This window comes from Kogia breviceps, chromosome 19 (genome assembly GCF_026419965.1).
Source record: "Kogia breviceps isolate mKogBre1 chromosome 19, mKogBre1 haplotype 1, whole genome shotgun sequence".
Lineage (NCBI taxonomy): Eukaryota > Metazoa > Chordata > Mammalia > Artiodactyla > Physeteridae > Kogia > Kogia breviceps.
In genome coordinates this window covers 8,353,689-8,381,317 of record NC_081328.1, presented here as the reverse complement: position 1 = coordinate 8,381,317, position 27,629 = coordinate 8,353,689, and the positions used below count along the sequence as shown (strand labels likewise).

Sequence of the window (27,629 nt, the reverse complement as noted above, 5' to 3'; positions counted from 1 at the left end):
TCAGGTGGCTGCCTCCCAAACGCACCCCCTTCTTCACCCCTGCACTGTGGGCCCCAGGCACCCTGCACTGGCACCGATCTCTCATACACACAGGTGGTAACAAAGTTTTATTGTAAAATAAGAAATCAATATAAAAATGGGATATAAAAAGGGAAGAGGAGGGGTGCGGGTGACAAATGCAGATGTGCCCTGCAGAGTACAAAAGAAATCTGCCGGAGCATCTGGGGGAAATAAAACAGATCTCGGTAGATAAACCAGGGATGGAATCCTCCTGGATGTGGGATAGGGTGAGATTTCCCCTTGGGTGCTGAGGTTCACCAAGAGGTTAGATAGGATTCGGGAGGGCCAGGAGCGAAGGGCCTTGGAAATTCCTTCCCCTTGCCCAGCCATCCAGTCATAGAAACTATCAAATCATCCACCAAGGGGAACACAGAACCAGCACCCGCAAAGGCACCAAGTCCCAGACATCATGTAATAAAAAGATGGTTCGGGGGTCAGACATACATTATTTCATTAACCCTCACAACAAACTCCGTGAGGTAGGTATGATTATCAGCATTTTGTAAATGTGGACAATCAAGTTCGGAGAAACTCACTCACTTAAGATAGCTTCCCTGGCTAGTATGGTGGAGAACTGGGCTTCCAACCCAGTGTATGGCTGCTTATAAAATGTTCCTTAGATGCAGGAACGTTTTCCTACCTCTCTCAAATGCTCCCCACAGTAAAAACCTTAAAACGCTAAGCTGGAAGGCCCCAGCTACCTCCCCCCAAAACCACAAGTGCAGGCCAACCCCTTTAGCAGAGCCACAGGCCAAGCAAGTGGAAGAATTCCAGGGTGTTTCTGCGGCACACCTGCACCAAGCAGAGGTTGAAGCACCTGAGAATCAAAAAATGGCAGGGAAGGGGGGAACGGGGGTTGGGGGTGTCAACAGGGGACAGGAAGCAGAAGATGTCAGTCCGAGTCAGGCCCTTCTCTCTTGAACATCAGTTTTTTATGGCGAGAGGGAGACTGCCCCTTCTTAGACTTCAGGTGGCTGTGAGGAGAGAGGGGGAGGGGAGGTGACATCATCTGACTGAGAAGCTCTGGGCCCCTCTTCCTGGACCCGGGCTTTGAAGGGCCTGAGGCGGGAGCAAGGAGAACGTCAGTGAAAATGGTCACCCCCAACGGCAGACATGCTGACTGAGCACCTCGGGGTACTTGTGGGTATTCACCTCTCAGTCTTCCCTTATCCCATTTGACAAATGAGGCAACTGAGCCTGGGAAGGGGAAGTAGCAAGGCCACACAGGACTCCTCAGTACTTTGCAGGGTGGAGGATCTGACCCCAAACTCTGACACTGTGTCCTACCCTCCCACAGTTACCAGTCCCCTATTTGAGACCCTAGCTCTGAGGGTCTAGGGGTTGTTAGAAATAGCAAAGAAATATCCATGCCCCTGGACCCCTGGAGGCAGGAAAGTAGAGGAAGACTATAAAGAATGTTTGGGCAGGGCTGGGACCCAATGGCAGGGTCCCAGCCTTTTTACCTTGAAGGCAGGATTAGAATGGAATCCCATGGTTTTCCAACACAGGAAGGCAGGGGAGGGCACCCGGGTCACTCACCTAGAGTGAGGCCTGCTTTCCCCTGGCTCTTTTCCAGTCTGAGCATCCTTCAGCTCCAAGGCCTCATTCAGCTCTCGGAACATCTCAAAGCGTTCACGCCCACGGATCTGTGGCAGGGAAGGAAGGGGATAAAGAGGTATGAGGCAAAATCACAGAAACCGTTTTTATGCTCTCTAACAATTTTCTTTTTGGAAGAGGCTTCTTTAAAATGTGTGTTAAGGTACAAGCTGGCGTTTGAAGTTAGGCACAACCAGGAGCCATTGTCTCAAGGCACCACTGCCCCCTGATGGCAAATGTCCTAAATACAGGCAAAGCAGTCGAGAAGAAAATAGCATTTGGAGTGCTAGACTTGAAACATTAAATCTGTCAACCCAATAATATTAAGGCCACAGACAGGGGAAAGGATAGCTAGAGAAACTGGGCTTAACCTCATATCTGCTACCTTTATATTTTTTCTTCCCTTATCCAACCCTCACTGAGTGGTGGCAAGAGCCTGCATCTCTCTCTCCCAGACTTGGTACCTGAAGAGTGAAATATTCTCCATCCAGTGGTTTCTTCTTTTGCGGTGGAGAGGAGCTGGTGCTGGTAGGCAGTGCTGGAAAGTAGGCAAGGAAAGGCGAGAAAAGAGTGAATCGTGGGCAGAACTGCACCCTCTCTGCTCCTCTTGTCCTGCCTGCCTACCTCGCTTAGCGCTCCCAGGGGGCGGCTCAGGGCAAGACTGCCCCTTCTTGCGGAAATTTTCTTCCTCCGTGCGGCGGTCTCTCCCAGGACAGGCACAAACACGCACCTCAAAGCTGTTCCGTCCCAGCAGTTTACCACTACCCAGGTAAGGAGACGGAAGCTGAAGGCAGTAAGGAAGGTGGGCCCCGCCTCCCTGTTCTCCTGTAAACCAGGCCCCACCTACTCCCAACCACCCCCCACCCCCCACCCCCCCCCCCCGCCTACACGGAGCCTAAGGTCCAGCTCCAGGAAGATTGAGAAACCACGGGCTAGAGAGATCCCAAAGCCGGAGAAAAGAGAACTGGGAGAGAGCAGCAGAGGAAGTCTACCAAGGGGATGCAGTGAGAGGGAAAGATGGCTGGTAGCACAGGAGAAAGTGGTGAAGGGCAGAGCCCAGGGGACAGAGACAGGCGGAGGTTAGGGAGGAGGATGCCAGCACGGAGGGCGGAGTGCTGTGCCTACTTGGAGTCTTCCAGCGTGATGATGGTGAGGATGGGCCGCCGGTTCATGCCCCCCATGCAGGAGCTGTTACACATGAAGTTGTAGTGGATGGTGGTACAGTCAGAGCCAACCTGGGAGGGAGCACAGGCCCCAGGTGAGGCTATGCAGCCCCAGGGAGGCTGTTAACCTTTGTGAGCCTCGGTTTCCTCAGCTGTGGCATGGGGATAACCCATCTGCTCTGCACACCCCACCGGGTTGTGGGAGATCAAGGAAGGAGAAAGCCCTCTGTCTTCCACCTGGATGGTCACTGACAAACCCCTCTGGCCCCCTTCCCCCAGAGACCCCAGTGGCCAAACCAGACCTGGGGCGGCTCGTAGGGCACCACCACGCTGTGTCGAAAAGTGTTTCTGTCGTCCAAATACTCAGCACGTAAATTCCCTTCCACCCGGATGAGATGCTGAGGAGGGGCCAGACCTGAGAGCGATCATGGAGGAATTAGGGGTTTGGAGGCTCCGGGCACCAGTCTCGCCCATCCACAGCCCCCCGCTGCTCACCATCGCTGTAGTCAGAGCAGCGCTCGTGGTGGGGACAGCGCCTCACAACCTCCGTCATGTACTCTGACTTCTTGTAGATGGCCATGGCGCGGACCCGCGTGCCGGGCGGGGGTGGTGAGCTGACCCACAGCTGCACCGGGCAGGTCTTGGCCAGCTGGCAAAACAGCTTGTTGAGGGCAGGGGAATACTGGAGGAGAAGGAAGAATGAAGGGAAGGTCAGGGGACAAGTACCTACGGGTCAAATGAAGAAACACTGCGTAAGTACCCACTGGAAGCCATGTCCTGTGGGGGGAGGGTAGCTAGAGATGGCACGGTCGGGCATCTGCATCCCAGAAGCTTACTTCCAAAAGCCAAAGAATGAATGAGAGTGAAGAAAAAGGAAAAAAAGAATGGCCTCATGACAGATGCTGAGAATGTGATGGGAAAGAAGAAAATCTAAGGTCAAAGGGGGAAATGCAACTTTGGGACTGGGGTCAAAGGTCATAGACTAACTAGGTAAAAGGCAAAAAGACTGACAGAAAGCCAAAGGCTGAAGTGGAACCCTAGAGTTCCGCACAGAGAAACCCTGGGGCACAGGGAAGCCAGCCCCTCAGGGCCACTGACCGTGCAGGTTACAGACTTGGCTGTTCCAGAATGTAGGAAACGTAGATGGAACCCATAGCTGCCAGGGTAGGTCTTCTGGGAAGGGACACAGGACGACAGGGGCCAGGAGGTGGCTGGTGCTGGGGCGGCCGGGGTGGGGGCAGCTGGTGCAAGAGGCTCTGGCATTTGTGGGGCTTCATCTGGACGTTCATGCAGCCAGTTTGCAACGTCTTCTGGGGACAGCAGCAGGTCATCCACGGCCGGGGAGAGCTCAGAGGACTGTGGACAGGAGAGACAAGAGTCAGAAGGCCAAGTTCTCAGCCCCCAGCTCTGCAGCCCCTGGCACCCTTCTCGCAGCCCAGTCCTTACCAGAAGGTTGTTTTCAGGAAGCCTGAAAAACAAGAGCAGAAAGTCAGTACTGGTTTTTGCTTCCCACAGGTCTCTACTTAGGGGGCCGGGGGCTCGGGTGGGGCAGGGCTATTAGAGGCTGAGCAGTGAACCTGCCCCTCCCTCCAGACCTCCACTTACAGCTTCCACAAGTCTGAAAACGTCTCCTGACTCAGAGGGGGCTCCACGCCGAGTTCTGCCTGAGACTCCTCCATTACAGCTCCCTGGGAGGCAGTGTGGCCACTGCGGGGAGAAAGGTGAGGATGCAGCGTGAGACATACCCAGCCCAGGGTCACCTCGCCCTGTGCGCAGACCACGCCGGGGTGCTGAGGATCTGCTACGGGGGCAGGACCCCCCCACAGCCCAGGCTGCGGCCTGCCCCACTCCTCACCACGCAGAGAGGGACGTCCAACCCTCCCATCACTGAATCCAGAAGCCTTCCTCAGGGTCTACCTATTTCTGCCCACCTTTGTGGTAATCAGGCCGAAGCAACTCTCAGCCCACTCCCTCCATCTGGGGGAACATACCTCTCTTGACCTGCCCATTCTCCGCCTGCTCCCTTGGGACGGCTCCTCACCGCTGGCTTACAAATCCCTCAGGACCCAGGCCCTGCCCACCCCTTTGACCTCATCTCCTAGCGCCCTCTCCTTTCTCTGATGCTTGAGCTCCACTGGCTGCCCTGGTGCCGGAAAGGTTGGGGACTGCTGCTCTACTGCAATATAAACTTCCGCAGGGCAGGGAAGCTGTCCTGTTCATCAGTTATCAGCATAATGCCTTGCACCTGGTTGGGCTCAATAACTGGGGTGAATAAGTGCATCGTCGTACCCGGGCCACGAGCGGTTATGAACGGTCAAGGGAGCAAGGGGGACGGAGCGGTGGCTGCGGTCCAGGCCACGGCCCTGCCACCATCGTCTCGTCTCTCAGGCCAGCTTTCAAATGGTTTCATCATGCCCTCTTTCTTTCTTTTTTTTTTTTTCCTTTTTGTTCCCAGTTCATTTCCCCATATATTTATTCTCGGATTAGTGATTTTTGAACAGGTGTTCATCTCTTTAGAAATACCTGTGCCATGACCGCAGAGCACTCAGATTTCTTTTTGGCATTTGGTGGCATATGATGGGGAAAGTGACGAGTTGTATGACAGGAGAGGTACAAGGTGAACCTTAGAGTAAGTAAGACTTTATGCATAGTTCTTTTCTTTTCCTCATGTGAGAATTCTTTTTTTTTCCACACACACACACACACACTATTTTATTTTTACAAGAGATAAACAGACTGACACCAAGCATTGTAAATGACCACAACAAAAGCAACAATGATTGCAATTACCAAACACGAAACACACTCATACTATTGACATTCAGTCCAGTAATCCTCCACTGTAACAGCTCCTTTATTTTGCAGTGAAAACTGATTTGTATATTTTTTGCCTGAGTCCTTGTGGGATTTTTTTTTTATTCAAACAGAATGTCACAAAAATTATAATCATCCTCATCAGTTCACTCAGTCCCGTGTAATTAATTTTTTTTCATCTTGATCTTTTGTTAGCACCATGCCCTCTTTTTTTTTTTTTTTGCGGTACGCGGGCCTCTCACTGTTGTGGAGCACAGGCTCCGGACGCGCAGGCTTGGCGGCCATGGCTCAGGGGCCCAGCCGCTCCGCGGCACGTGGGATATTCCCGGACCGGGGCACAAACCCACGTCCCCTGCATCGGCAGGCGGACGCTCAACCACTGCGCCACCAGGGAAGCCCTTTCTTCTTTTTTTTTTTTTTTTTTTTTTTTTTGCGGTACGCAGGCCTCTCACTGCCCGTGGCCTCTCGCGTTGCGGAGCACAGGCTCCGGACGCGCAGGCTCCGGACGCGCAGGCGTAGCGGCCATGGCTCACGGGCCCAGCCGCTCCGCGGCACGTGGGATCTTCCCGGACCGGGGCACGAACCTGTGTCCCCTGCATCGGCAGGCGGACTCTCAACCACTGCGCCACCAGGTAAGCCCCCATGCCCTCTTTCTTGATGCCAAATTTGTCATCAGCTTTGCTCAGAAAACATGCCCACTGAAAAAAGTCCCTGTTCAGTACATTTTTCCTGCTGTCTCAATGGCACTGACAAACACCTCCCGCACCACGCCCCCCAAGCAAGCAGCTCTTTTTTTAATCTCCCTTAAGGTTCACCTGCACCTTTATGTTGATACAAAACCTGCTTTCCTGTGTATTTAGAGTGCAAAATCCTTTCTCATGGGTTACCTTATCTGTACCGATAACCACACCTGCCTCTTGACAGGTGAGAAAGTCTCACAGAGGTTAAGTGACCAGCCGACAACACACACAGGTGAGTGAATGAGCTTTTATGAAAAATGACTGTTCGAAGGTCTATTAAGAGGCTTACTTCATTACAGACTAACCTGCAGAGCTCTCATTTGTAATCAATTAAGTCTGGAGGTGCAGATTTTAGCTGATTAAAGTCCGCCAACTGATAGGTTGGCAAAGGGCCTCTTATCATAGCTCCCAAAGCTGATGGGGGACGGACTATGCATGTACATGGAGGAAGGCAAGAGGGGACAGCAGCGGGACCCCAAACATTTGCCTTGGGGGAAAGGACCAGGGTTCCCCCTGGATCGATGATCAAAATAACTTTGAGACTTTTATGGAAGGGAGGCTCGTGTCAACAGAGATGGGGCTCAGAAGTCAAAAGCGCTAGATTTGATGTCGTATTGTCACTTAAATTTGCTGCATGACCTCACTTATCTTAAAACTCCCAAGGCAAACAAGGCAGAGCATGGGCTCTGGAGGCAGACAGGCTAGGCCTGCCTCCCAAGCTCACCGTCTAATAGCTGTGTAACTTTGGTAGGTTGCTAAACCTCTCTGTGCCTTAGTGTCCTTTGCTCTAAAATAGGGCCCACTTTGTTATGGGAAATATAGAGTTGAGAAAAGCACCTAGCATTTAGTCAGAGCTCAATAAATGCTTCTCTTTATAGGATTATCCCAATTTTATTTGTTCTCTATTATTGTTGGAGTGAGCTTTGTGATTGCGAGGGGGTGGGGCTTTTGTGGTCCTGCCTGCATTCACACTAGTCCCCCTCCTTCAGGCAACTCTGTTTAGTAAACATGCCAGGAGATGCTGTCCTGGGATGGTGGGCCAAGGTCTCAGTCCCACGGCGGGGAGACAGCCCCATGGACTTAGGAGGTCTCCCTCTCTCAGACCTCGGCAACAACTGAATTCTCAGTGTTTCTTTCTCTAGGAAACCTCTTCAGAGTAGGTACTTCCCATGGGTATGAGCATCAGGGGGTCATGAAGGTTGTGCGGAGACAGAACATTTACACTGGCAGCCCTGGTGGGAAGGCAATAAACTCAGCTGGGACTCAAAGCCTGATCGCCATCATAACAATGGCCTATCATAACAATGGCGGCTGTTTAGATGGACCTTATCTGGATCCACTGCTTTCAGTGGCTAATCTCATTAATCCTCTCAAAAAGCCAGTAAGGTAGGTGCTATCATCAGAAGAGAGGAACTGAGGTTAAAGGAATTACCCAGGCTCAGAAGGCTCCCAAGGGGCAGGGCCAGGGATTTGAACCTGGGCAGTCTGAAGCCACACCCAAGCTCTAAATAATTACGCTCCTCTGGCTCCAACCAGAGTCTGATGTAAAAAAAGTTTTTGGGGCTTCCCTGGTGGCACAGTGGTTGAGAGTCCGCCTGACGATGCAGGGGACGTGGGTTCGTGCCCCAGTCCGGGAAGATCCCACATGCCACAGAGCGGCTAGGCTAGGCCTGTAAGCCGTGGCCGCTGAGCCTGCGCGTCCAGCGCCTGTTGCTCCGCAGAGGGAGAGGCCACAACAGTGAGAGGCCTGCATAACGCAAAAAAAAAAATAATAATTTTTTTTTTGGCTGAAAGCTATGTGATTGGGAAAAAAAAATTTTTTTGATTCTGGGAAGAAATAAGGCAGCGTCTGGTAAAACTGAAAACACATACATTTTACTACTCCGCAAAACCACTTCTAGGTGGATGCCCTAGAAAAGTGGTTGCAGGGGGCAACAGAAGGAGTCTTGCACAAAAATATTCATGTCGTTGTTCCTAATGGCAGGTGACAAGAAACAACCTTACTATCCATCAATAGGAAATAGGTAAATGAAACGTGGTGTATTCATTATAGTGGTTTAGGGAAATGAATTATCTGTGTATGTAATCCAATACAGCTCAGAAACAGGTTGGGTGAAAATACAATTTGCAAGGAAAAAAGCAAAACACAGTAATTTGGTTCATGGAATTTAAAAATATAAAATGAGGGACTTCCCTGGTGGTCCAGCGGTTAGGATTCCGGGCTTCCACTGAAGGGGGCACAGGTGTGATCCCTGGTTGGGGAACTAAGATCTGGGCAGCGCAGAGGGGGAAAAAAAAAAAAAAAATATATATATATATATATATATATATATATATATATATATATACAAATATATAGAGAAATATGAATATATATAATGACTATTGCTTATAAACGTGTATGTAAAAGTATAAAAGACAGGCAAGAAGAATAAAAATTCACAAAATCTATGATAGTGATGGTCTCAGGGAGAGGGGGATGTATATATGCTTAGGGTACTGAGGGTAGAGTCAAAGGGGGTTTTAGCTTTATTAACAAAGAAAAATTTTAAAAGATGGTATCCGTACGTTACTTGTGTAATTAAAATATGGACAAAAATAAGACAGAATGTTAAGTGTTAAAATTATTTGGTGGGGATATGTGTTATGTTACTTTTGTACCTGTATTTTTCCAAAATAAAAAATATCTAAAAAAGAAAAATAAATAGAAATTATGGAAAATTTTAACCATATTAAAAGGTAAACAGAAAAATGTCCCAAGTACCCATCACACAGCTTCAAGAATAATCAACATTCTGCCTTTATTGTCTCAGCTATATCTCTAGCCACTCCCCACAACCCCACAAATGTTTCTGAGGTAAAACTTACATACGTTGAAATGGCATCATACTATTTGGATCACAAAACTTGACAAATTTTGATACAGCTCTGTAACCCACCCCTACCAAGACAAAGATGTTGTGTTCTCTGAAAGTTTTATGTTCAGGTGTATTAACCATGTCAAATTAACTGTTGTGTATGGTGTGAGGTAGAGGTCAAAATCCATTTTTCTGCTTCAGTTATTTCAGCACTGTTTGTTGAAAGACTTTCCTTTCCCTACTGATTCACTTTGGTGCTTTTGTAGAAAATCATTTACCATATTTATGTCTTTTCCCATACTCTATTCATTGGTTGTTGTCCTACGGTAGCTTTACAGTAATCTTGATATCAGGTATTTTAAGACCTCCAACTTTGTACTACTGTTTCATTTTGGAATCAGCTTGTCAATTTCTACAAACAATGTTTTAAATCATTGAGTTAAATCACTCTGAAGAGTACAGACACCTTAATACCAATAAGTGTTGTAATCCATGAATACGGTATCTCTCCATTATTTAAATCTTCCTAAATTCTGTCAGCAGTATTTTGCAGTTTTCAATATGGAGCTCTTGTCCATCTTTAAATTTATCCCTGAGTATGCCATGTTTTTGACTTTGGATTTAAGGGTGCTATTATATAAAAATACAATGTATGGGGCTTCCCTGGTGGTGCAGTGGTTGAGAGTCTGCCCGCCGATGCAGGGGACGCGGGTTCGTGCCCCGGTCCGGGAAGATCCCACATGCCGCGGAGCGCCTAGGCCTGTAAGCCATGGCCGCTGAGCCTGTGCGTAAAAACAACAACAATGTATGTATATTGCCTTTGAAACTTGTAACTTTGCTACAATCACTTATTAGTCCTCATAGTGTGAAAATGAATTTTCTATTAGGACTTTTTGTGTACACAATCATACCATCTGTGAATAAAGCAATTCTATTTCTTCTTTTCCAACTGTTATGTTTCTTTCTCTTGCCTGGTTAAGACCTCTAATTTACAATGCTGAAGAGGCCAGAGTCAAATCCTTTTCTAGTTCCTGATCTTAGTCTGTCACTATTAGGTATGTTGTTAATGGTAACTTGATTGGGGGTGCACTTTCTCAGACTGAGGAAGTTTCCTCTCCTAGTTTGCTGGGAGGTTGGTTTTTCTTTTAAAATCACAAACAGGTGTTGCATATTGTCAACAGCTTTTCATGCATCTATTGATCATAGGATATTTACCCTTTAATCTGTTAATGTGGCAAATTACACTGACTGATTTTTGAATGTTAAATCAACGTTGCAGTCCAGGGATAAACTCTACTTGGTGACGATATATTTATCACTTTTATATTTTACTAGGCGTGACTTGCTAAAGTTTGTCACGTTTTTGCATATATATGCTGACAGCATTATGCTGGCCTCATAAAATGAGTTGGGCAATGTTACTTCCTCTATATTCTGTAAGAGTTTATGTGAGATTGGTTTTGTTTCTTCCTCAAGTATTTGAAGTGAAGAACAAAGGATAGGAAATGCCACTAAGACAGCAGATTTAAACCCAAATGTAACAGTAACTGCATTAAATGTAAATGGACCAAGCACTCCAATTAAAGCAATTCAGTGGGTAAAGGAAGGCTATTTCAAGTGGAGCCAGAACAACTGGATATCCATAAGAAAAAATAAAACAGAACCTTGACCTCACATCATGAAAAAATTCTTAATTAATCAGTTAATTAATTATGGCTCACAGACCTAAGTGTAAAACCTATAATTAGAAGGTTCTAGAAGAAAATATATGAGAAACTGTAAGAGAATATCTTCATGACCTCGGGCTAAGATTTCCTAAACAGGTCACAGCAACCACTTAAAAGAAAAAAAGAGGGCTTCCCTAGTGGCACAGTGGTTAAGAGTCTGCTTGCCAATGCAGGGGACATGGGTTCGAGCCCTGGGCTGGGAGGATCCCACATGCCGTGGAGCGACTAAGCTTGTGTGCCACAACTAGTGAGCCCTCATGCCACAACTACTGAAGCCCACACACCTAGAGAAGCCACGGCAATGAGAAGACCATGCACCACAATGAAGAGTAGCCCCTGCTCGGAGCAACTGGAGAAAGCCTGCAAGCAGCAATGAAGACCCAACGCAGCCAAAAATAAATAAATACTAAATTTATAAAAAAAAAAAAAAAAAGAATCTTCTGCTCTCTTAAGAGCTGTTAAACAAACAAGCAAGCAACAGGTCAGGAGAAAATACATGTATCTGACAAAAGATACACTCTTCCTATCCAGAATGTACAAATAACTTCAACACCTCAACAACACAAAAAGCAAATACACCAATTTTAAAAATGGGGAAAAAACTTGAACAGTCTCTTCACATGTAACACAGAAATGGCCAATATATGCAAACTGTTGAACATAATTAACAGAGAACTGCAAAATAAAACCACAATGATGTGCCACATTAGAGAGACTGACAAACCAAACCCTGATACAGGATATATCCTGCTGGTGGGAGTGTAAAATGGTACAACCACTTTGAATAATTAAAACTTTTTAATAGAATTTAAAAAATATATAGATCTACTCCTCACTCTATGACTCAACAATTCCACTCCTAAGTATTTACCCAGGAAACATAAAAACATGATTACAGGGCTTCCCTGGTGGCGCAGTCGTTGAGAGTCCGCCTGCTCATGCAGGGGACACGGGTTCGAGCCCCGGTCCGGGAAGAGCCCACATGCCGCGGAACGGCTAGGACCGTGAGCCATGGCCGCTGAGCCTGTGCGTCCGGAGCCTGTGCCCCGCAACGGGAGAGGCCACAGCAGCGAGAGGCCTGCGTACCGCAAAAACAAACAAACAAACACATGACTACAAAAATAATTGTACAAGAATGCTGAGAGCAGCTTTATTCAAAATAATCTCAAATGGGAAACGACTCAAAGGCTATCAAAAGCAGAATGGATAAACAATCGACGGTTTATTCATTCAGTGAAATATAGTAAAATAAAAAGGAGCAAAATACGGATACACTGATACATGCAACAAAATGGGTGAATTTCACAGATATAAGAAGTTCTCCAACAGGCAAATAATCCACTGTGACACAAATCAAAATAAAGGTGGGGGGTCAAAGATAGGGAAGAAGAGAAACTTGTACTTTGATAGGCGGAGGGTGTAAATGCTACCCCCAACTTAGAAAAAAGCACACAAGTATAGCGCACAATGTCTGGTGCGTAGCGGGTGCGTGGTAGGTGACCGCGCCCTAAACGATGAAAATGAGGGAAAAAAAGTATACGGCTCGGACTTCGCGCGGGGTTCGCCGCCTCCCGCAGGCCAGAACTAGCCAGGACTGGAGAGCAGTACATAAAGCCTCGGGCCCCGCCCCTCTCCAAGCCCCGCCCCTTCCGCTTCAAGACGTTCACTCTGCGTCCGAAATGGGAATGGCTCAGCCCAAAGCCGAATACAGAAGAAATTGTTTCTCCGCCACAAACAAACAACCCATCGTTACACTCTTTTATCGTTTAATGCTCAGATGTACCCATTATCGAAAATACCCAGGGTCTGCCCTCAGACACTTAAAGAAAAAAACCAAACCGTCCCACGCAATGGTAGCGTCCGCCTGGTTAGCAGTCGACCGGGATGGAGCACACCATTCAAAGAGGGGGGAGGGATTGAGGTTTGCATGAAAACGAATACCTCTTCCTTTCCAAAATCTGTAGCTAAGTAGTCCAGGAGGGAAAAAAAAAAAAAAAGTAAAGGGGGTTAGCAGCCTCCCTCCGCAAGCAATAAGAACTAGTCTAAAAGACCTTTTCTCTTTCTATTTCCCTCACATAGGGTGAATAGTGGTCTGTTCCGAAAAAAAGAAACCGGAAATGCTCCTGCAAGTGGCAGAAATGTAAATGTGAGTCAAACAATAACAGGACTCCCGGGCCTCTCAGGCTAGGTTAGTTCTGCTGGGCTTCGCGGGCAAATCTCTCACTTAGCACGTCCCACTTCCACGACTGACAGTCTTTAACAGGATTTTCTCCTTCTAGCGGAGCCACGGGCCATTTGGAAAGATCACTCCAGGAAGGACAAAGATCCGGAAGTTATGGGACCTTAGCAGCTTGGCCTTCCCGGATCACCCCGAATAACCACTTCGGAATGGAGCCTGAGGTTCCACTGGGATGCCATACGCTCTAAAATCCCGAGCCACGAATCCCCAAAGTTCCAAGATCCGAAAGTCTCAGACCTTGATGCTTTGTGCGTCTTATTTCGGAATCCCTCACACCCCGGGATGGGGTGGTGGTGGTTGGAAGAAGCCCTTAGGCCGGCTCAAGTTTCCCCAAAGCCCCACACCCCCGCCCAAGGGTTCAGCTTGGAGTTCGGTTGGTCCTAACATCCCCATCATCTACACTCGGGCCTCCCAACATTGCATTCCTCTGTTGGTGCCGCTAGCCAAGCTTGCATTCCCCCCGCAAATCGCTAAATCCCCAGTGCCCCGCCCCCAGCCCCCTCTATTCCTCCGTGAAAATACACGGAGCCGAGAGCCCGTGACTCACAGAGGACACATGAGGCTCAGTCAAGAGCTTACCCGAAGCTCAGGGGAGCGTGTCACCGTCCTGGGATGCACGCTCCAAGGCTGGACGCCACGTGACCCCGGACCCCAGGTACTACTTGCGTCCAGGATGGTAGCTCTGGACTTTTGAAGAGCTCAAAACTTTTAGCGCCAGTCCGGAGCACGTGGGAGGGGAAAATCCCAATCCCAGCAACCCTCGCGAGGTTCCTGGCACAAAGCTGGACAGTCGCCATGACAAGTAAGGGCAAGCAATTCCCCTGCGGGCGGAGGCGATGGGAGCTGAGATTAGGAGAGGAGGGTGCGGGGAGAGTCAGGTTTCTCGCAGTATTGGTACTGTAGCTACTGAGAATTTGGGGTGGGGAAGTTCGATGAGCCAGAGCCGTGAGGGCACAATTGGTGGAAACCATTTTGGTAGAATTCTGCCACTGTGTCAAATATGAAGGTGAAAGGAAGAAAGCCTTTGCACTTGTCATTCCCTCTGCCTGGAACACTCCTCTTCCTAAATAGCTGGATAGTTTTTACTCAACACCTAAAATGTCACCTTTTAGGAAGGCTTTCCATAATGTTCCAATGTAAGGTATACCCGCAGATACGCTATATTACACCATCTTGTTTAATTTCCTTTACAGCCCCTATCACTTTCTGAAATGATTTGTTCCTTGCCTTGAATTCACAGCAACCTAAGCCTTAGGAGGGCAGAGACCTTGTCTACTATCTTATACATTGTTGTATTTCCAGTGCCTAGTACAGTACTGGGTAGCAAGTAAGAGTTCAGTAATAAATATTTATTGAATGAATGAAAAGAGACGGAGGTCTGAAGAAATTAGCGAATGAGTTGCAAAAGAGGCTCAAAACCTGTAAAATCAAACATAGCGCTGGCGCCCTCTGCAGGTGGGGGAGAGGAGTAGGTGCTTTAAGAATGATCGCGGAAGACCGCAGGGGGAGCTCAGGCACTTCTCGCCGAGGCAGAAGCCTTTGGACTACAACTTCCAGCAGCCACTAGGAGCCCCAGGGCTTGATGGGAACAGTAACCCGTGACCTGTTACGTCCCTGCCCTGGCCCTCCGTGGGTCGCCCGCGAAGTCTGATCCGGGATGCGGAGGTCCAATGGAAAGGTGTGCCCAAATCCCGCGAGAACAGGTGGGCTCGTACCGACCGAGCTGGCTGTAGAGCGCCGTGCTCTCTAACGTTGCTGTTCCGCAGTTCTCCTGGCCTTCTGCCCCCTCCCGGGGGAAGAAGGTAGGCACTGGTAGGTTTCTCCAGTTCTGCATCCCGATCCGTGTGAACTTTGAAGCGGTCTCGGCCGTTCCGCGGGCCCGGCAGCTGGTAGCCGGCGGAAAGAGGGCTGCCCGGCCGCGGCCAATGTCTGCCGCGCTTCCTCTGCAGTATGAAGACACCGGAGGCGCCACTGTTAGCTCCGGACTGCCTTCCTTCAGACCGGGCCCCAGCTCCAGCCCCTCCCTCTCCTCAGGCTTCCCCGATGGATAAAAATACGGACCCTGAACTGATGCCACCGACACCCGATGGCGATGATCCGCCCCGGGTGTCCCCAGATCCCATGGCTGTCTCAGCTGTGTCCCAGGAGCTGGAGGAGGGGGACCCAGCTTCTCTCTCCATTCCCCTGGAAACAACGTTTGGTATTCCTAGTGGGTTGAGCCCTCGAGTCGAAGAGCAGGAACTTTCTGAAAATGTGAGCCTTCCTGCAGAAGAAACGAACAGGCCAGAGTTGGGGCCCGGAGAAGACGTGGAAGGTGTGTCTGAGGAACCTGCTCCAGAGGATGAGGGATACACGTAAGTGGTGATAGCAGGTGGCTCAGGAATATGTGGATATTGGAAGTGTGAGATATACCTTATCCGCCAGTCCTCAGCCCCACTTCTCCAGGCCCATTTCCACTTTGCTTTGGTGAACCCAGGTTTCTTGTTCCCCCATCTTCCTTCCAGCGTCTGGAACTACAGCTTCTCCCAGGTACCTCGGTTTCTCACCGGTTCCTGGTCAGAGTTCAGCACCCAGCCTGAGAACTTCTTGAAAGGCTGTAAGTGGTAAGTAAGCATAATGGGGCAGGGAGATAATCTCGCTCAGTATTTCCACCTTAAAACACCCCAGTTATCTGGGAGGAGGATCCACCATGGTGGGAGAAGGAGTCAGAATTCCTCTGGATTGAGTTTAAATTTCATTTATGATTGTGTGTCTTCTACTTCCTCAAGGTCTTGGGGGTGCTTACCTATACCAGAGGTCAGCTCAGCCCTAGTCCTACACGTGGAAAATACAGGTCTGTCCAGCTTTCTAACTCTGTCCTACTTCTAGGGCCCCTGATGGTTCCTGCATCTTGACCAATAGTGCTGATAACATCCTGCGGATTTATAACCTGCCCCCAGAGCTGTACAATGGGGGGGAGCAGCTGGAATATGCAGAAATGGTAAGGGTAGGGGCTGACTCTGGCCCTTCATCAGACACTGCGCATTTAATTCCTTCCTGTAGATGGAGAAAGTACAGTCCACATGTTCCTGTTCACAGGCAGGACATTTCACCATGAGGTTCCACAGGTAGCATTTAATACTCTGAATTCTTAAGTCATTTAAAGAGGTGTTTGTCCTTCTTTAGTTAAGAATATGTGTTTTCCATAAAAGAGTAGTGGATTTCTCACTACTCTTGGTGTTTTTTTTTTGTTTTTGCTTTTGCGGTGCGTGGGCCTCTCACTGTTGTGGCCTCTCCCGTTGTGGAGCACAGGCTCCGGACGCGCAGGCGCAGCGGCCGTGGCTCACGGGCCCAGCCGCTCCACGGCATGTGGGATCTTCCCGGACCGGGGCACGAACCCCTGTCCCCTGCATCGGCAGGCAGACTCTCAACCACTGCACCACCAGGGAAGCCCCACTACTCTTGGTTTTAATTGACTTACAGTTATTTATTGAATGACTACCAGTGTGTCATTTACTGTGTTTGGTGTTGGGATAAAGTAATGAATGTGACAGATGAAGAGCTGCTTTGCTTTCTTGTATGGGACACAGACAACAAACATAAACCAATAAATAATCAAGTTCACTACAGATAATAATAAATGCTACGAAGGAAATCAACAGAATGAGGAGAGACTAACTAGAGGAAGCTGCTTTAGATAAAATGGTCGGTCAGGGAGGGGCTCTCTGAAAAAGAGACATTTGAGCTGAGACCTGAAGGATGATGAGATCCGTCATGTGAAGAGCTGTAGAAAGAGCAAGAGGCAAAGACGCTACAAAGACCCAGAGCTGGGGAAGAGCTTTGTGTGTTCAAGGAACAGAAAGAAAGCCAGTGTGCCTGGACCAAGGCCAGTGAGGGGAAAGTGTGGTGAGGGTGGAGAGGTGGCTGGCAGCCACATCTTGTCAGATCTTGTGGGTAGGGCATTTGGAGTGTTTTTGGGGAAGCCGTGGGAGAGATTTTAAAAGAGAAGAGCAAAATGATGGCTGAATTTTATTAGAGAATAGATTGCGAGTGGGCAAGAGTGGAGACTCATTAGGAGGCGTTTATCATGGTCCAGGCGAGAAATGATGTTGGCTTGTGCTAGGGTGGTATCAGGCAAGATAGATGTGGGTGGATTTGAAGAATATTTCATAGGACTTGAAAGTCAATTGGGTAGATGGGAGTACAGTTTACTCAGAGGATATGAAGAGGTATTGGGACAGAAGTCAATGGTTTTTAGGAACTTTATATTTTTTAAAAATAAATTTATTTATTATAAATTTATTTATTTATTTATTTTTGGCTGTGTTGGGTCTTCGTAGCTGTGCATGGTCTTTTCTCTAGTTGCGGTGAGTGAGGGCTACTCTTCAGTGTGGTGGCTTCTCTTGTTGCGGAGCACAGGCTCTAGGCACACAGGCTTCAGTAGTTGTGGCACGTGGGCTCAGTAGTTGTGGCTCGTGGCCTCTAGAGCGCAGGCTCAGTCGTTTTGGCTCACGGGCTTAGTTGCTCCGCGGCATGTGGAATCGTCCCAGACCAGGGCTCAAACCCGTGTCTCCTGCACTGGCAGGCGGGTTCTTAACCACTGCACCACCAGGGAAGTCTGGGCTTTTAGGAACTTTAAATGTGAAATGTAAAGCTAAGGAGAGACTTTGAGAAGGGCGCTAGGGATATACTTTGGAAGCGGGAGAGCATGTCGATGGTATCTTGTGTCTTGAGAACGGAGTCAATCTCAAGGGAGAGTGTAGATGGAGAAGAAGGCTCAAGCAGAGCCGGGAACACTCCAGCACATGGAGGTGGGTGCGGGAGAAATTATAAAAGTGGAGGCAAAGAGTTATGTCTCATGCTGTTGAGAGTGAGGGCAAATTTAGAGGATGACCCAAGAAGGCATAGTGACCTTGACGAGAGCACTTTCAGAGAAGTGCTGGAGGCAGAAGGTAATTAGGGGAGGCGGAAGAGAGAATTCTTTGGAAGTGTTTTCTTGTGAAAGGGAGCTGAGAAATGGAATGGTGACCGGAGGGAATGTGGGGCTGAAGAAAAATGAACAAGATGCTTCTGTGAGGTCAGAATTACCCCCAGAAGAGAGGGGAATTGCTGCTGTTGTCGGGGATGGTGACGAAGTCCCTGCGTGGCTGGGTGAAGACAGGATCCAGAGCACATTGAAGGAGTAGACTGACAGGCGCAGAACCCTTCCTTGCCGTGGAAAGAAAGGCAGAGGATGCATTCAGAGGCAGCTGTTTGGTCGTGGGAAGATTTGGGTGTCTCTGTCTCTTGGCTTCTCAGTGAAGCATAAAGGGGATGTTATCAGCTGAAGTCAGAGGGTTGTGGGGAGAGAGCAGAAGGTGTGAGATGATCGGTCCTGGGGAGAAGAAAATCAAAACGACCAAGGAATGCTTGGCGTAGAGTAGCATTGCTTTTCTTTGCTCACTGCCCACTAGAAATTTGTTGTCAACCATGTAAAGTAAGACCAGTTAGCATGGTTGTGCATCTTTCCCCAGTAAGTTGACTGTAGTTTCTTTGTTTGTAAAATGAGGATGATAATAATAGCACCCACCTCATCGAGTTGTGGCGAGGATTAAAAGAATTAGGGTAGGACTTCCCTGGCGGTCCAGTGTTTCAGACTGCATGCTTCCACTGCAGGAGGCACGGGTTGGATCCCTGGTGGGGGAACTAAGATCCTGCACGCTGTGTGGCGTGGCCAGAGGAACAAAAGAATTAGGGCAAAGTGCTTAAAGTAGTACCTGGCATGTAGCCAGTGCTCAGTACATGCTAGCAGTCCTTGGTGTTAGTTGGATGCAAGCCTGGACTAGAAGGAATAGGAGGTCTGGCTGGGGTTTGCCAGGAGAGAAGAACCAGGGGTGTTTCGAGAGTGTCTGCAGGGGTACTTCGAGAGTGTCTGCAGGGGTACCCCTGTTGTGCTTGACCAGAGTGGAAAGTGGGTAAGAAAATGGATTGTGAATGGGTTTCTGATGAAGCTGACCAATTGTGGGGAAATGGCAGAGCAAGGGAGCTGGGGGGGGGGGGTTGGAGATGGTGGTCAGAGATTGTGGTGATGACTCGACTGTGGGAGTGGGTCCCTGGTGTAGAGTGAGGGCCGCAGCTGTGTGTGCTAAGGAAGTCAAGGAATGGCAGAGGCCAGGGTGTTGGGTGTTTTTATTCATTCTTTCATTGATCCATTCATTCAACAAGTTTTCATTGAGCGCATTCTATGTGCCAGGCCTGTTTTAGCTGCTAGGGGTCAGTTAGGAACAAAACAGACAGAAGTCTGTGTCTTTGTGAAGCTTCTATTCTAGTGTGAGGAAGACGCAATAGAGAAATAACAGTGAAACATATACCTGACAGGTACCACGGAGAACGATAAAGCAGAGAGGAGGACTGGGGGAATTCACCGCAATTTTAAAGAGGGAGGTTGGGGGCGTTCCCTGGCAGTCCAGTGGTTAGGATTTGGTGCTTTCACTGCCGTGGCCCCGGGTTCAATCCCTGGTCGGGGAACTAAGATCCTGCAAGCCACGCGGTGCAGCCAGAAGTAAAAAGGGCGCTCGGAGAAGCCTTCACTCAGGTGACGCTTGAGCAGAGATCTGAGGGAGTCAGGGAGTGAACCAACGTGATGTTTTGGGGAAGAATATGCTGGACAGAGAGAACTGCAAGCTCCGAGTCCTGGTGGAAGTGCATGTCACCAAGGGTAACAGTATTTGTGGGGAGTGAGAGACCGAACCAGGAGATGAAAGTCTCGGTGAATGAGGGAGGGAGACAAAAACAGGGAGCTAGTGTGATGGCAGGAACTGCAGAGGAGGTGGAGTCTGGGGAGGTGAAAAGATTTGGAAATGACAGTAGGGAGCAAGGTTGACACCCACCCACCTCCTGTCCTTGATGTTTGTGCTGAGGAGGGGAGTGAGAATGAAAGACATTTCAGCCCGCGAAAGCCACAGCGTCGGGCAGGTCCAGGTGGGTGGACAGGGCATGCCGAGAAGATGCAAAATAAGGGAGTTTGAAGATTCTAGAGTGGGCATTTCAGAGGCCAAGGGGTAAGGATTTGGGGGGCAGGGAGGAGTGTGGGATTGGGGCCGATCAGGGGGTGTGTTGAGCAGCGAGCAGGTGGTGGTGAGACCCAGAAGCCTGGGGCTTCTTTAGTGCCCGAGGTTCGTGGGAGTGCGGGTCTTGATGGTGGAAGAAGGGTGCGTTCCGGGGATGGTCCTGAACGCCTGCCTGACCTGCATCTCTGTGAGATCGGAGGCTGCAGCCACGTGAATTCTGTGTGCAAGCCGTAAGCCACTCCTAGCCCTGGTTCCTGGAACAGAAACCAGTGGTGTCCAGAAACCAGGGCTGGGTGGGCGTGGCACAGCCAGCCTGAAAGAGTTCAGGCGTAGGGATAGTTAGAGGAGACTGGAAATATGAGAGGTCAAATATTTATTGTACACATTCAACTGAGAGAAATGAGAATGTTAAAAAGGGGAAAAGGCGGGAATTCCCCGGCGGTCCGGTGGTTAGGGATCGGTGCTCTCACTGCCGAGGGCCCAGGTTCAGTCCCTGGTCAGGGAACTAAGACCCCCAGGCTGCGTGGTGTGGCTGAAAAAAAAAGGGAAAAAGGTCATTGTTACCTACCCGACTACAAGATTCAGCCCTTCAAGCTTCTCTGCATTCTTCCTAAGCTCTGTCCAAGTACTGGAGCGCTCTCTGTGGTTTTAACTCTTGGGTAGATGGTTTTGTACACCGTGTTTTCTTTTTTAACAATCGTATCGTCAATGTTTTTCACGGTGCTCCAGTGTTCATAGTTATGTTTAATGGTGTATGGTATTTCATTGACTGCCTGTGATAGTTTCCTTACCTGTTCACCTGTTTTGGACTTTTGGGTTGTTTCCACGATTTTTATATCATAAATTATTTTTCAGTGAACATCTCCATGTGCTTTGATGGAGATTCAGAGAATCAGAGAAATTTTACAAGTAAGAAACACCCTAGGTCAGAGAGAATCAATATCTTTTTTTTATGTCTTGTGATACAGATAGTCAATTTGTTTCCGAAAGCTTTTTGTGCTGCTTATTCTTTTTTTAAAATTATTATTATCGCTGTTGGCAATATGAGTGTACCAATTCTATCATAGCCTAAATACCTAAATACTCATTAGGCATTTTCGTTTCTTTTTTTTTTTTCTTTTTTTTTTTTTTTTTTGGCGGTACGCGGGCCTCTCACTGTTGTGGCCTCTCCCGTTGCGGAGCACAGGCTCCGGACGCGCAGGCGCAGCGGCCACGGCTCACGGGCCCAGCCGCTCCGCGGCACGTGGGATCCCCCCAGACCGGGGCACGAACCCGCGTCCCCTGCATGAACCCGCGTCCCCTGCATCTGCAGGCGGACTCTCAACCACTGCGCCCCCAGGGAAGCCCAACATTTTCATTTTTAATGTCTGCAAGTTTAGTATGGAAATGGACAACATTTGTGTAGGTGGGGAAATTGGGGGAGGATATTTTGGGGTATTTTCGTACATCTGTGTACCAATTCCTCCTCTCCCTTTTCCACCTTTTCACAGAGCTTTCTGGAACTCCTATTTCTAACTCCGCACTTCTTCCCTGAGTACTCTCTGTACCCCGTGGCTCTTGCCTGAGGCCTTCCCTTTCCTGTACCCTCTCTGGGAGAGACTGTGCATCCTCTGTGCCCTACATATGTCAGGTTGGGGAGGGAGTGTCCTCATTCCCAAATGCTATATCCAGACAATTGCTCTTTCACTTTGTAAAAACTTTCCCTTTGATGCTTATGCTGTCTGATTCTCCCTAACTCACCAAGGACATTGGCACCTCATAGCCTTCCTTTGCACCCCAACTCCTTCCACCATCTTGGTGACCTCAGGTATCCAAACCAGAAGCCAGGGTCTCCTCCTTTAATCTTCCTTTTCCCTAACCCCCACGTCCAATTAATTACCAAATCCCGTCAAGTTCTCATGATCTTCCTAATCTATCCACTTAACTTGACTGCCTCTGTTTTAATTCAAGGTGCTATTATTTGGGGCCTTATGTTATTGGAACGGTCTTCTGTTTCCATTTTCCCATTAAAACATTTGACTGCTGATTGTACACTAGGTGTTGGGGAAACAGTGGTGAGCAAGACAGACATGATTCCTGCCTTCTCAGATGGGTACAGTGTAGCGTGGAGGGCACAGAGGGTTCTTGGAACGTGGAGCAGGGCACCTGGCTCAGCTCGAGGGGTTGGGGAGGCTTCCCAGTGGAGGAAGTGTCTAAGAGACCCAAAGGATGAATAGGATTCAACCAGGAAGAGTCACGGGGGGAAGTGAAGGAAGACTATTCCAGACTTGGAGACTAGTGTGCCTGGAAGTGTGCAGTTCAGGAGTGTAGGGACTTGGCACCTTCTAGGAACTGAGAGTCAGGATGATGGGATGTGGAGCTATTACAGGAGTGAATACAGGGATGAGGGATGAGCCTGGAAAGGTGGGTATGGGGTAGACGCCTGGTAAGGGAAGGCTTCATAGGAGATTGGGTTTTATATTGAGGGTTTTGGGAGGCATTGCAATGTTTTAAGCAGGAGAGTGACGCTGTACAGGATTCCAGGGGCCTCAGTGTGGCTGCGGGGTGGAGAATGGAGGGCCAGATCGGAGTGTGGGGTGCAGGGAGGCTGGGGAAACGTGTAGAAATGCTAGCAAGACGGCAGTAGCTTCGTGTGGGATTGAAGGCAAGGGGACAGGTTCAAGCGAACCTAGGAGGTGCAATTGGCAAGCTCCGGCCTTGGGTTGGACCAGGAGAGGAAAGGGAGTGAAGGGTAGTAGAAGTCAAGGTGCTCCGATTTCAGGCTTGAGAACTGGGTGGGGAGCCCAGGAGCAGCAGGTTCACAGGCGGCCGAGGGCTGGGTCTGTTCCAGACAAATTGAGTGTGAGGACCCTGTGGGGTGCCCCAGTGGAGCTTTCCCCCAGGCAGTTGGATGCAAGGGTTCAGGGTGGAGAAGTGGACCCTGCACTCGCGGCTGGGTGACATCACCCCGAGGGCCAAAGGGGTGACGTCACCCCGCCAAAGGACTGGTATCCAACTGATGTAAAGGTTTCCTTCAAGTCAGTAAGAAAAAAACAACAACCTAGGAGAAAACCGAGCAAAAACTATGAAAAGATGCCCTTAAACACAAAAATGTCTAACTTCACTGGTTAGACATTGAGAAACGCCAGTTTATATAGTAATGAAATACCATTTCACAGCCTTCAAATTAAGAAAAATTTGGGCTTCCCTGGTGGCGCGGTGGTTGAGAGTCCGCCCGCCGATGCAGGGGACACGGGTTCGCGCCCCGGTCCGGGAAGATCCCACATGCCGCGGAGCGGCTGGGCCCGTGAGCCGTGGCCGCTGAGCCTGCGCGTCCGGAGCCTGTGCTTCGCAGCGGGAGAGGCCACAGCAGAGAGAGGCCCGCGTACCGAAAAAAAAAAAAAAAAAATTTTTTTTTGAGAAAACTTTGAAAGTCTGACAACACCAAGAGGATGCAGAGCAACAGGCGCTCGTACACGCTGCTGGGGGGAGAGTAAATCTGGATGAGTACTTTGGGAAAAACGTGACATGATCTAGTAGAGCTGGCAGAGCACAGACTGTAGGGCCCAGTGATTCCCTCTTTAGCAGAAACTGCAGAGAAACCCTCCCACACGGGTACCAGAATGTTACAGCACACTAGCCAGAAATTGGGAAAACACCAGTGACTGTCGGTAGAGAGGGATGGGTGAGTGGAGCGCTGTACAGCAGGGAAGATGCATGAGTTCGAACTCAGTGTGTCACCCTAATCTCACCATCGCGGTGGGATGCATACAGCTTGCTACCATTCATATTAAGTTTAACAGCACGCAAGACTGTGGTATATATTGTTTTTTTCTCTGTCTGAATGTATTCCTAAAGAAATACACGACAGTGATAAGTTCAGGATGGAGTTTACCTCTGAGGGACAGTTTCACCGGGAAGAGGTTTTAACTGTTTGGTAAAATATTTTGTTTCTTAAGCTACGTGGAGGACTCACAGGGTTTGTCTGGCTTTGTTTTAGTACTTCGTTGCTTGTTTGAACTGTTCAATAATTTTTTTTAGAGGATCAAATGGCGCCTGGTAGGCACTCGGTAGATATTTGTATCATTGGTTCTTTGTTTCTGGGTTGGGATATTACTTGTTTCTTCCTCTCTAAGTGTTGAAAAAACAAAAGGGTAAATCTGCATGGCTTTTGGTGGCCCAAGTCTGATGTTAAAGTCTGAGCTAAACCTTGAACTTTGACATCAAGATCCTGTTCTTCGTATTTACCCCGTCTGCCTTCTCCTGCCTGGTTAAGTGCCCACAGAGCCATCTCCCTCTGCCATAAAACTGCTAGATTTCCAAGTGGGCCTCCTTTTCCTGCCAGTGACCCAGGCATCCCCGCATCTCTGTCCAGGCTCCCGTCCTTCGAATGGTGGAAGGTGACACCATCTATGATTACTGCTGGTATTCTCTGATGTCTTCAGCCCAACCAGACACATCCTAGTAAGTGAAGTCTTTCGCCTCCCCTCCCTGCCCCCCCCCCCATTTCAAGGGGACCCTGCACTGAGAGAGTCAGGGGCTGCCAGGGGTCTCGGGAGGAGGAAAGCTTGCTGTGCGCTTCAGATGTGAGCTGAGAGGGCCGGTCAGTTGGCTTCCTCCCCTTCCTTTGACAGCACTGGGGCCTCAGTGTCCGTGTCTCTCTCAGCGTGGCCAGCAGCAGCCGGGAGAACCCGATTCACATCTGGGATGCCTTCACTGGAGAGCTCCGGGCTTCCTTTCGCTCCTACAACCACCTGGTAGGGACCTCCTCGCCCAGCCTCAGGGCTCGTCCTGGCCCAGCTCTCCTTCCTTGAGAACGGCTGAGGCTCTTTGCTAGGCCTGTTTCCAGCCCTTTTCTGCCCCCAGGACGAGCTGACAGCAGCCCATTCGCTCTGCTTCTCCCCGGATGGCTCCCAGCTCTTCTGTGGCTTCAACCGGACCGTGCGTATCTTCTCCACGTCCCGGCCTGGCCGCGACTGTGAGGTCCGAGCCACGTTTGGTAAGCAGTCTGCGCCTCCGAGGGAGGAGGAGAGAAAAGGGCCCAGCCACGTGCAGATGGGCCTTGTGTGAGCCAGGGGGTCACGTGCAGGGGTGAGGCGGGGGTCACATCATCCTCAGTACAGACCTGTGGGGCAGGTTGGGCCCAGTGGGCTGGGAAGAAAACAGACTCAGGGAGGGGACGAAACTTTACCTCTGGGTAAAGAGCTGGTTCACTCCTGAGCCCCCTGCCCTGTACCTTTTGGTCTCCAAAATCTTGGTATCTCCAGGAAACTGGAGGTAAAGCTGATTCCCTTTTCTTATAAGCCTTCAGCTTTCCAGCCCTTCAAGGAAAAACAGGTTTGAGAGGGAAGAAGTGGGGCTTGGGCCTTTAGGTCCTTTGCAGGGGATAGAAGGATCTAGGGAGCATCAGAGGTCTTCATCCTGCTTAAAACGAACGGGGTGGGGGAGGCACTGAGTCCAGCACATGGGCTGTGGGACAGGAGACAGAGGTGCACCTCTGCTTAGCGTGGTTGATGCCAGGTGCTCTTGCCCTCTCCCCGACTTTGTTCCTTCCCTTTCTAGCAAAAAAACAGGGCCAGAGCGGCATCATCTCCTGCATAGCCTTCAGTCCAACCCAGCCCCTCTATGCCTGTGGCTCCTACGGGCGCTCCCTGGGTCTGTACACCTGGGATGATGGCTCCCCTCTTGCCTTGCTGGGAGGGCACCAAGGGGGCATCACCCACCTCTGTTTCCACCCCGATGGGAATCGCTTCTTTTCAGGAGCCCGTAAGGTAGGGATCATGTTCTGAGATCCCAAAGCATGGGGGTAAAAGGCAGGAGTGGGGATGTAGTCTGTGCTGTGTTGGGAGATGGGCGTGGGAAAAAAAAAAAATCAACCCAGCTAAAGGAGTGCTTATAAAACTGGAGGGAAGCAGGCATGTGTTGGGAGTGGGGGAGTGGAGGGTGGAGACGATTCGAGGCTCCTGTTCTTTGTCCTTAGGATGCCGAGCTTCTGTGCTGGGATCTCCGGCAGCCTGGGCGTCCACTGTGGTCCCTGAGTCGTGAAGTGACCACCAATCAGCGCATCTACTTTGACCTGGACCCGTGAGTGACTGTGGGTCCTTCCTGCCCCGGGTCTTGATGCCCCCAGGGATGCCAGAGCCCACCTGTAGGGTCCCAGCCCCTGACCATGAAGGGTTCCTGCCCCAGGTGATGACTGCATGCCAGCAAGCCTTTCCTCTCTTCCCCAGGAGCGGGCAGTTCCTAGTAAGCGGCAGCACTAGCGGGGCTGTCTCTGTGTGGGACACCGGCGGGGCCGGGCGCGAGGGGGAGCCAGAGCCGGTGCTGAGTTTCCTGCCCCAGAAGGACTGCACCAATGGAGTGAGGTCATAAGTTAATTCTGCAGATCTGGGGGCTTGGGTTGGGGAGAAAGGTAAATCCCTGAGGGAGCAAGCATCCTGGCTCATGGTGCTGAGCGGCGCCGCCCGTCTCTCCCTACAGCCTGCACCCTAGTCTGCCTCTGCTGGCCACTGGCTCCGGTCAGCGTGTGTTTCCGGAGCCCACGGAGAGTGGGGACGAAGGGGAGGAGGAGGTGGACCTTCCCTTGCTCTCCATGCGCCACGTCCACCTTGAATGTCAGCTTCAGCTCTGGTGGTGTGGGGGCTGCCCAGATACCAGTGTCCCTGATGCTCACCAGGACGAGAAGGGACAGGGAGAGACAGAGGGAGGTGGGCGTGAGTTTATATAAAGAGGTTTTATATGATATTAGAGTCTCTGTGTCTGTTTGGGGAGGCGGATGATGGGGATGGGGCCGGGGGGGCGGGGAGCGGGCACCAGTGGGCTCCCTGGTCCAGCAGCAGTGAGGACTGGCATATTGTTCCTGAAACCAGGGTTGAGAGGTGGGACTAGGCGGGAACCAATGGGGCCGCGGAGCTTGGTGTGAAGTCAAGTAAGTGGGAGGGTGGGGCTTCATGCCATTGACTGGCTGGTTGCTAGGCAACCTGGTAAACTGAAGGGGGGAACCTGTTTGAAATCTCACTCCCAAGGTGGGGGCAGCAGGGGTCAGGGTGAGTGTGGCTGAGCAGGAGTGGTAGGAGCTGTGTGTCAGACTGTTGGGTGTGACTGTGTGAGACTGTGCAGATGGTGACAGACAAGACACCCGCTCACTCCTGCTCAACACTATTTACCATCATCCAGCAGCAGAGGGACCATTAGTCAGCTCTGGGGGAAGGGGAGCAGGAGGACTGCCTCCCCTCCCCTGGACTCCCCCAGGAGGCAGGCGACTGAGTAGCCAGAGTCAAGGGCACACATGAAAGAGTAAAGGTGCCGAAAAACACAGATGTCACATTCTGTATTCCCGATAGATTCAGGACAAGGGCGAGAGTCATTCAGTAGCTGTCGCTGGTCTGGTTTCTTCATTTATCTGCTCTGTCTTTTTGGGGGGTA

At 50.0% G+C, this 27,629-nt stretch overlaps 2 protein-coding genes across 3 annotated transcripts; one reads left to right on the top strand and one right to left on the bottom strand.

The window, feature by feature from the left end:
* Positions 1–94: 94 nt before the first annotated feature.
* Positions 95–13,946, bottom strand: TP53 (tumor protein p53). Its single transcript, XM_059048966.2, has 11 exons — positions 13,777–13,946; positions 4,425–4,526; positions 4,266–4,287; positions 3,918–4,175; positions 3,315–3,501; positions 3,122–3,234; positions 2,782–2,891; positions 2,281–2,417; positions 2,121–2,194; positions 1,600–1,706; positions 95–1,034 (listed from the first exon to the last, which is right to left on the bottom strand). The coding sequence occupies exons 2-11, from the start codon at positions 4,496–4,498 to the stop codon at positions 953–955; spliced, it is 1,164 nt and encodes a 387-aa protein (XP_058904949.1). The 5' UTR covers positions 4,499–4,526; positions 13,777–13,946; the 3' UTR covers positions 95–952.
* Positions 13,831–26,951, top strand: WRAP53 (WD repeat containing antisense to TP53). 2 transcript variants are annotated; one of them, XM_059048963.2, is made up of 10 exons: positions 13,831–15,551; positions 15,702–15,800; positions 16,066–16,177; positions 24,580–24,668; positions 24,871–24,961; positions 25,071–25,203; positions 25,767–25,975; positions 26,185–26,288; positions 26,435–26,569; positions 26,685–26,951. In XM_059048963.2, exons 1-10 carry the CDS (start codon positions 15,148–15,150, stop codon positions 26,929–26,931), a joined length of 1,623 nt encoding a protein of 540 aa, XP_058904946.1. In that variant the 5' UTR covers positions 13,831–15,147; the 3' UTR covers positions 26,932–26,951. The 2 variants fall into 2 exon arrangements, with proteins under 2 accessions (XP_058904946.1, XP_066878076.1); XM_067021975.1 differs by lacking the exon at positions 26,435–26,569 and having other exon boundaries at positions 14,797–15,551.
* The last annotated feature ends 678 nt before the right edge of the window (positions 26,952–27,629 follow it).